Source organism: Bubalus bubalis, chromosome 14 (assembly GCF_019923935.1).
Source record: "Bubalus bubalis isolate 160015118507 breed Murrah chromosome 14, NDDB_SH_1, whole genome shotgun sequence".
NCBI classification, from domain to species: domain Eukaryota; kingdom Metazoa; phylum Chordata; class Mammalia; order Artiodactyla; family Bovidae; genus Bubalus; species Bubalus bubalis.
This window is the reverse complement of record NC_059170.1, coordinates 23,646,283-23,656,141: the sequence shown is the minus strand read 5'-3', so window position 1 is coordinate 23,656,141 and position 9,859 is coordinate 23,646,283. Positions and strand designations below refer to the sequence as shown.

Below are 9,859 nucleotides of genomic sequence, written 5' to 3'. Positions count from 1 at the left end.
GGATGAAGCTGTGCTCCTGTGGTTCTAATCTGGAGGGTGGGCGGGCAGGGCTCCATCTTGTAGGCAGAATACCTAGGTTCATCCTTCCTGGGATGCCTGTCTATCCCAGAGGAGGGCCATCCTGGACTGGGGAGCAGTCGACATTGGCCTACCCTGGCCCAAAGGCTTCGTCTGGCAGCTGCGCCTAGGTGGGCGCTGACCAGGGTGCTGAACCTGCATGGCCCCTTCCTCTTACAGCCTGGCTGAGGGGAGAAAATGAAGAGGGAGGGACAATTTTGGGGGGTCATATTTTTGTCACTCAAAGAGACCAATATGACTGTTGGGGGTAATGTCTGATACACAAGTTTGGGGCTAGGATTTATTTGTAGTCTTTGTGGCAAAGTGGGGGTCACTCAACTGCTCTGGGTATGCTTTTTCATCTGTCCAATGGGGAAAATAGCTCCCAAACCACCAAAGTCAGAAGGCCAGGGTGAGCATCATTTGGGGTCATATGACAGAGCCCTGCATGGAGCCTAAGGCCATGTCTAGGCCAATGAAGCCTCTCAAGAGGTCACCCTGACAGGCTTTGGGGCCTGTTCCTTCCTCTGTGGGATAGGGATTGGGCTGGGTGCTTTCAGATGCTCCCAACCTGGGTGCTTGGGTGCTGTGGCTGTAGGTGGAAGTGCTCAGAGACATGAGATACACTTTGCAATAGGACTGACTTCGGAGTCTCGGGCCATCTTGGGAATTATGCAGCATTGTTCCTGTCTCGTATCAGTCCTGACTTGTTTTCCGGCTTCAGGAATAGATTTTGCCCATGCTCCTCCTCTGGGCAAGATGTGGGGTCTAGGTATAGCAGTTTTACTAAAAAGAGCACCAGTTTTAGAACCAGGCTGTCTTGGGTCCTCATCACAGCTCTGCCACCCCTGAAGGAACAAACCCAGCACCACTTCAACTAAGCTGCTACCAGTGTTTACCTTGGGAATAGCTAGGTGTACTACATGAGACTAGGAGGAGTTTGGCACACTGAGGGCATCAGATAGTTATTCTCGTCATTGAACAGCAGCCCAAGGTTTCCTTCCTCTTGTTCATGAAGTGAAAGTCATTCAGTCATGTCTGACTCTTTGCAACACCATGGACTGTATAGCCCACCAGGCTCCTCTGTCCTTGGAATTTTCCAGGCCAGAATACTGGAGTGGGTAGCCGCTCCCGTCTCCAGGGGATCTTCCCAACCCAGGAATCGAATCCAGGTCTCTTGCATTGCAGGCAGATTCTTTACTATCTGAGCCACCAGGGAAGCCCTCTTGTCCATGAACCCCCAGTCTTATCTACCCATATGGCTTCAGTAATGATAGCTGGTACCCACAGAGCTCCTGCTATCTGTTTGTAAGACACATTATTTGGTTGGGTCCTGTAACAATCCTGAAGGTAGATATGATGCTCATTTTGCAGATAAAGTCACACACCAGCAAAGGGAGGGCTGGGAGTCATAACTACTCCTGCTTAATTCTAAGAACCCTGCTTGCCTTCTTAAGCAAATTACTGAAACTTTCCAAACCCTCTTTTTCTGGCCTGGAAAAAATGGGGATAGTATTTCCTTATATTAGATATGACATATGCTATTTTACAAGGGTACACCCGTATTTAAAAACATATGAAACAAACACATTTTGAGTGATATGGGAGAAAGGAAGGGAGAGGTTACAGGGGATAACACAGAAAAGAGTTAAAACGAGGAGGTTCTTGTATTAGTCATAGTATGTCATCAACCAAGACTGACGATTCTTTTCACCTGCTATCCAGGTAAAGGGAGAAGATATAAGGTTTGTACACCAGAGAGTTTCAGACTTTAAAGTGCACACAAACCACTTGGACAACTTGATAAAGTGCAGATTCTCATTTAATAGGCCTGGGTGGGGCCTGAGATTCCACATTTCTAACAAGTTTCTACGTGAATCTGCTGGTTTGAGTAGCAAGGATGTGTATAGCCTTCCCTTCCCTTCTCAGGAATTCTCAAACTGGTCTGTCAGATAAATCACCTGAGGAACTTACAAAAAATGGACTTAAGGGCCCTTCCCTAGTGATCTGGATCCAGGTCTGGGTTGGGGCCCAAGATGTACTGTGTCCTTCAAGCAAGCATTTCAGGAGAGACTGGGAGGCTTGGGCAAGCTGGAGAAGCCTGGCTCTGGTGCTCATCTCTATCAAGGCCCATTCTATAAGGATGTTAATACACAGGAGACTGGCTTGTCAGACCTCTGTCCCAAACGTGCCTTCCTGGGACAGGCAGAAAAAGGGAAAAAGGCCATTTCCCAGGCTCCTTTGCAGCTATGGTTTAAGAGTTGATGTAGGTTCCAACTATCAGATGCATGCAACCAAGCCTTGCACTTGGAACTGAGGTGAGAGGAAGTGGGGGAGGGGGTCAAGGTGGCAGCACAAGGGGCATTTACTTTCTGGCACAGATCCAGGCAGTTGCTGTGTGGCTCTGGAGTTTCCTGATCCCCAGATCAGACAATGATGATGTGATCTTGCTGCTGCCTGCATCCAAACCTTCTTGTTTCAAAAAGCTAAAGTAGTTTCTGTTTCCTACAGCCCACCCTGTCTCTCCTCTTTCAGAACCATGTCACACAACACTCACCTTATGTGGCTAGTATGGAACCTGGCCTTTCCCACGGTCATCCAACGTCCGAGGCTGGGCCTTCCACCTCGTACCTGCCACCTAGCCCTGCCACTAGTGGGGCAAACCTCATGTTCAAACCCATGTCATTGGTGCTGTCTGCACCCTCGTATCCTTGGTCACCTGGGTCTTGCCACTCCTCTATAGCCACCATCCTCACTGCCTGCCATTCCTACTTGTGACCTACCCTCTGGGTGAGGCTCAGGGCTTGGCACAGCTGGAGACTTAGGGTATCCCAAGGACAAACAGGGGCTGGGGGCTTGGATGCCTGCCTTTGAATCTCTCTTTTGGTGCAAAAAGTCAACAGTGGGCCTTAAGAATATAAGTTTTATATCAGACAAAGCTGAGGATATTTATGTGAGGGGTCTTTCATCTCCTTGGTGGCGGGACCTGTCTCATTGGAACTGCCCAAAGCAGACAAGAGCACAAGGTGACAGACAGGAACTGCTCCACAGACTCTAAGTTTTCTTCTGTGGAGAGGTAAGGATCAGTAATAGAATGCCATTAATGAGCAGAAAAGGAAGCTATGAAGGAATCTGGATTTCAAAGAATGAGGTTGTTACAGGGCTTGCTATCCGATTTCTAACTGCATGGCAACAGGTACTAGCCATCCATCACAGGAATAAAAAGTCTGTTTTGAACATAATATCTGCTTGGAGTCAGGGTCTTGAGACCAGTGACTTCACCATGGAGGCAGACAGCTCACGATGAGCAGATAAATGCAATGCAATGAAAAACACAGCCAGCTCTAAGAATCAGGAAGGACACAAGGCAAGGAAGAAGAGTTGGGGATGAGGAGACTGCCAGAGATGGTACACGTAGTCTATGTCACTTCAAAAGACAAAGATTCAGAACTAGATGTTTATTTTACTTGTAAGCCAGTGGGTCAATACAAATATTTCAAAACAAGCAAAAGTGGTACCATGAATCTCACCAGACCTGGAAAGGTCATGGTAACTTCCCTACAGATGGGACCTTTCTCCTAAATCACATCCAGCCCTGAAACTTGCCCAAAATTCAAACTTTAACTCCTTTGTATCTCACCAGTCAGTAATCCCAAGGTGGCTATTACCAAAGCACAGTCTGTGATCTCTGTCTTGTTTGACCTCGGTCAGAATTCCATTTTTGTTTTTTTAAAATAGAGGACAAAACCACAAGGAGCTACCACTTCACACCCATTAGGATATCTATACACAAGACTAACAGGTGAGGAGATGGGAGGAACCAGGCCCTCATACTCTGCTAATGGGAATGTCAATGGCACGGTCACTGTGGGAAACAGTCTGGCAGTTACTCAAAAATTAAACATAGAGTTACCATATGATCCCACAATTCCACTCCAAGAGAATGGAAAACATATGACCAAACAAAAACTTGTACATAAATGTTCATAGCAACCTTATTTTAGTTGGAACAACCTGTCCATCAACTGATAAATGGATAAAGAAAATGTGGAATATTATTCAGCTATTAAAAGAAATGAATTACTGATACACGCTACAGCATGGATGGACCCTGCAAACGTTAACTGAAAGAAACCAAACATGAAAGACCACATATTATGTTATTCCACGTGTAAGAACTGTCCAGAATAGGCATATCTTTAGAGACAGAAAACAGACGAGTGGTTACTTGGGGCTGGGAGAAGGGAATGGAGAGTGACTGTTACTGGGTATGAGGTTTCTTTTTTGGATGATGAAATGTGCAGAACTCAGATATGGTGATGGGTGCACAACACTGTGAATGTACTAAAAACACTGAATTGTACACTTTAAAAAACATGAACTTTATGCATATGTGAACTGTATCTCAATAAAACTGTTATTTTTAAAAAGGAGGAACAGGCTATTAAGTGCTGATATTTATTGTTAAGGCTCTAACACTTCTGGGTTCCACAAAACGTACACCTGAATCACGCCCTCTGGCTGCTTAATGATTACTCATGGCTGGAAGGAGGAAGTGGCCTAGATACACAACATGTACTGGCAGGCTGACTTGGAAGTTCCTGAAGGTCCCATTCACCTCCCCACACATAACAACTAAGCCACAGTCTGCGTTCCTCAGTCCTTGATGCAAGGAGACCCACTCAAAAAATGACTGATTCTGCAGATGAATCACTGAAGTTCCTGTTTTCAGAAAACAGTATTATGCTTATGACTATCCTTTCCACTTTCACTATTAGAAAATCTAAGTGGTGAATTTATTGTTTCAATCTTGTCCTTCCCCTGAATCAGGGTCCTAAAAGTTATTTACTTCCCCTGCTTGTCTGATGTTCCTTTAAATGCTTCTTTTTATAATAAAGGATGCTTTTATGAGCAAATTGCCTCAAGTTCTTTGTAGAAGGTATGATCTAGCTTCCGAACAAAACATCTCACCCATTTGCTGGCTCTTGGGGAAGATGTCCATTGATGACTGCATTTGCAGCTCTGCCTGACCTCTGGGTCTTTTTCCAGAGCAGAGCTGTTCTAAAAGCTTTACACTGGTCCTTCACTAAATCAGTGCTTGAAATGCGGCCTGCCAGAAATGCCCAGGAAGCCCTAGCCTCCCCACCTATAGCCAGGTGACATCTTGGATCGGCCCTGGGCATATATGCCTTGTCTAGTTTACTTGTAACCCACTCTTGGGCACAGCAGACAGGCACTTCCAGGCTATATAGCACATTAGCAGATGCCTTAGGAAGGCTCTGGTAGCCCTATGCCCACAGATAAATACTATCTCCTAATTTAGAGAAAGGAGTCCAAGGAGCTGAAAAAGGCACCACCCATGGCTGAAATGCTAGCGGTGGAGTGAAAGTGACTAGTGCCTTCATCTCTTGCCTCGGAGTCTGGTGCTCTAGGGTGTTTTCTCTACTCCAGCACAGGGGTTCATCACTGAACACGTCTGTCAGGCCTTGGGCTGAAAAGGATCTGGAGAACACGAAAGGTCAGGTGGGCCTGGACACAGGGACAGACTTCCAGAGGCTGGGGCTCCCTGGGGGTGGTATGCCTTCCTGGGTTGTTTCCTGTATCACCAACTCCTCCGTTCACCCGTGTCACACACTGGCTTCCAGAGGCCAGGCTCCCTGCTTGTCCCTATGTCCAGCACTGTGCTGCTATGCGCATGTCGGGGCCTCACGATGGATAGAGGCACAGAGTTGCAGACTCTGTAGGTAAGCACCACACAAAGCCTTGAACCTTCATTCTTTACCTTTTGCCCCAGTTACTAGGGATCATCATGCATAGAAGCCGACACCAGGATGTTTTAGAGCAAGAAAGGCACCTCAGATTTCGCAGGTGGGCACGGTGGCCCTGGGAGGGGAAGGGACTTGCATAGGGTCACTCAGTTAAGTTAGTGGCAAAAAAGAGATTAGCCTTCAGGTCTGCTCTGTTTATTCCTCTGTTCGAAGGCGGCCATTGCCCAGGCATAGACAGACCCAGAGGACAGGCTCAGACAAGCAGAACTGGAACGTCTTGCCCTTTGCAGAGAGATGCAGTCGTTCTGCAATGCGCCTGGCCTTGTGGAAGTCATCCCTGTGGCCTATGGGGGTTCCAGTCACTCATTTTCATCCATGCAGCCAGACCATCTTAGTGATATCAGGAGTGAGAGCAATTCATGAAAGGAAGATGCCTAAGAGTCCTTTAGCCCCTCAAAGATCCAAACTCTCAAGTCTCATACATGGAAGGAGCTGTGCAGTAAAGAAGAGTGGGAGACCGGCAACATGATTTTTGTATTGACATTTGGTTCTTAATAATAACATCCAAAATGGGTTCTGTTCTTATAGCGATGCAGCTGGAACTGCATCGGGTCAAGGGCATATGTTGCCGGAGTCTCCCCTGGGAAGTGCAGAGGAGCTGGTGGTGAGACACACACTGATTTCTCTTTGGGACCTATATGCAGCCAGGTGGAGAACTGCAGCAGGTGCCCTGGCTCTGGTAGGGGGTGGGGAGGCAATCCCAGCCGGCCTGCAAACACATGGACAGAGTCCTTTGCCCCCAGCCCACAAGAAAACGGGTGCTGAAGGGGCCCGCGGTGGCAGCTCCAGGACAGTGGGGGGAAGGCTGGGACGTTACATTCTTGAGGCCTTCACAGGTACATGTCATCGTAGCCCGGTGGGGGCAGATGGTCTGGGTTAGGTCTGGAATGGAAAGAGGGGCTGGTGAGTTGGGGTGATGAAGAGTCAGGGGCACACAGGTAGACAGGGTCCTGAATGGAGGGAGCCTGCCTCCAGAATGATGTGGTGGTTTGTGGAGTTAAAGACCATGTGCTCTAGAGTTGGTCTGAATTCTGATTTTCCCACATTGGACAAGTTCCTTCATCACTCAGGGCCTTGATTTCTGTCTCTGTGAAATATCTATCCACAAGTGCTGACATAAGAATCCACTGAGTTCCTGGCACATACAAGAAGTCCAGTAAATGTGAGTAGCAACCCCTCCTCTGAGTCCTCCTGGAGGGAAGCTGGGGAAGGGAGCCACTGAGGAATGGGAAGCTCATGGAAGGCTTCAGGGAGCAGCAGGCAGGGGCCTGGAGGAGGCTCCACTCTCTTGGCGGCAAGGCCCGGGACTACTGGCAATTCTGCGCTTGGTGTCAGATACCTTTATCCCTGCAATGCTGAGCTGAGCTGCTATCAGGTCCTACCTCTCAGCATCCCCGAGTGAATACCTACCCAGATGGGCTGGTCCCAATGGGTCCAAAGGGGTCAAAGCGTGCTCCTGGGGGCACAGCGCCTGGAGGAAGCCGGTTTGGGAGTCCCGATGACGGGTCAATAAGTGCTCTTGGGAAGCCGGATCTCAGGGGATCCACAATCATGCCACCTCTCCGACACCTGAGACAAGAAGGAATAATGGGTAAGCAGGTGTGGCAAGCAGATGTTGGAGAAGAAGGTGATGAGAATGTAGGTAAAAATGAATTGGACACCAACTCTGGATGGCTCAAGCAGACATGCGTGGATAGTTGCCTGAGTGCCAGCAGGAAGTGGGCAAGAGCAAGCACATAAAAAAGCACACCTTTTCTGGCCATCATGGCCTGCACTTTCAGCTCTACAAGCTCCAGAACCCCACAACACTGAGATCCCTGCCATGTCCTGCAGCCAAGGAGGGGGGCGCGATTTGATCAAGAACATGTGCCAGAACTTGTCAAGGTGAATGCAGAACCAAAACAAGGCTCTTCCAGGCACAGCTTTAGGTCTAAGGGCTAATGAATTGAGACAATTTATAATACTAGCTTTTATTTGTTTGTTTTTGTGGTTTCCTTGAAGGGTCTCTGGGCATTCTATGACTTGATTGTCCAAGTCTGACTCTTGATAGTACCCATCCCTCATGGAGTTCTAAGGATCTGACCTAATGGCTCAAATGAGGATGAATAAGAAGGTGATGTTACCCCAAACTTTGAGGTCAAAGTTTGTTCGAGCTTAACTTCAGCTCAAGCAAAAGTATTAAGTTAAAAAATTAAGTTAAGCTTAATTGTTCAAGCTTAACTTCAGACTTACTTTCCCCACTGTCTAAAAATGAAACACTCAAGTTGGGGACATGCTTTGCAGCAGAGCTTAAAATCTAGAAGCACTGAGCCTTTGCATAGCTGAGGCTCTAACTCTGTTGGGGACTTCACAAGAACTACCCTAGAGTCTAACAGGGATGAGTGACCCTCCCTTATCAAGTGAGGTCATGACCTCTGAAGAGCCCTCAACTGACCTCAGGTCTGTAACCCACTTGTGTGTTTTTCAGTCTTCACCTGATAGACTCCCCCAGGGGTATTGTTCCACCAGGGCAAGCGGGGCCAGAAAACAACAGCGGAACTGCCCTCTGGGCTTGGTCAGTTGCTCCCCAACATTCAGAGCCCTCTTGCACTGTTCCAGGCACGGCAGAGCAGAACAGTGGCAGTGCTTCCTCAGCCACTCGGCAACAAATGCCTCCTTCACCCCAAAGGAAGACTGATGAAAAGTTCTAAAATTAGAAGATGAGCTGGGGCTGAAAGGCCACAAGACCAAGTTGTGTTGCTGCCAGCTCCCCAGCAGTACTCACCCAAAGGGGTCTAGGTCCTCTCCCCCGACAGCAAACGGGCCCAGGGGATCACACCTGAAACAAACAAGGGACAATTACTGAAAGTCCCAGAGCAGCTTGGCACCTGGGCTCCCAGAGGTCCAAAGCTGATGCCTGGGGGGACACACACGTACTCCCAGGCATGGAGGTGGGGAAGTCCCTGCCTAAGACCAGAACACAAGGGGTATTTCAACATGGTCCTTGGCACAGACTAACACTGAAAACATTACATAGCACAGTAACGTGAAAAGAGCTGGACACAAGGCTAGAAACATGGAGGATTCCTAATAATGTAGAAAGATAAAAATATAAACAGTGGGAAACACATACATTTTATTTTATTCAAACCTTTCTCAGGTTCCTAAAGTCTGTACAAAAAATTAAGGACATTTAGACCAGAAAAATACTATTCTAAAATCCCAAACCAAAAGCTCAAATTTAAAAGCTTCCAAGGGTAGAGTGAGATGGGTGCTCATATATAGCTAGAACTCTGTTTCTCAACCTTTTTCTCATTATGGCCTCTGCATGAAATGTTAAAAGCAGATACTGTATATCAGTTTATGCACTGGAAACCACTGGATAGCCACAAAATTTCTAAGGTTTTTTCCACCCCCCAGGAAGAACCAATTTTTGCCCACACTGAGACTGCAGGAGCCAGAAGCATAAATTAGTGCATGCTTTGTGGAAACCAAGTTTATACTAATACATACATACACACACACACACACAATGTAACTGACTCTCAAAAGCCTTTTGTATCTTTACATTTCATGGTCTGATAATTTTATGTCTAGGTATCCATCATAAGGGCTTCCATGTGGCTCAATGGTCAAGAATCTGCTGCCAATGTACGAGGCTGGGGAAGATCCCCTGGAGAAGGAAATGGCAACCCACTCCAGTATTCTTGTCTGGGAAATCCAAGGACAGAGGAGCCTGGTGGGCTACAGGCCATGGGGTCACAAAAGAGTTACACATGACTTAGTGACTCAACAACAACAAATCCTCTTACAGAAATTCAAATATCATCATAAAGACTTTAACCAAGGGAAGTGGATTGGTCACAAATGGGGACCAGTTAGGTAGATCATGCAGCCATGGAAACAAATGTTCTTAGAATGTTTAAAAATGATGTGGAAAAATGTTTATGTTCTAGTGTTAACGGTAGAGAAAAGGGGATTATTAATAGCCTAGG

At 47.2% G+C, this 9,859-nt stretch overlaps 1 protein-coding gene across 1 annotated transcript in view; it reads right to left on the bottom strand.

Moving 5' to 3' along the window:
- Positions 1-6,004: 6,004 nt before the first annotated feature.
- The window catches only part of PSMF1 (proteasome inhibitor subunit 1), a 38,838-nt gene continuing 34,983 nt past the window's right edge, over positions 6,005-9,859 (bottom strand). Inside the window, exons 5-7 of the mRNA XM_006048972.4 lie at positions 8,650-8,703; positions 7,296-7,454; positions 6,005-6,767 (exon numbers count right to left, since the gene is read on the bottom strand). Coding sequence (XP_006049034.1) covers positions 6,716-6,767; positions 7,296-7,454; positions 8,650-8,703 — 265 coding nt within the window. The 3' untranslated portion in view covers positions 6,005-6,715. The remainder of the gene's footprint in view (positions 6,768-7,295; positions 7,455-8,649; positions 8,704-9,859) is intronic.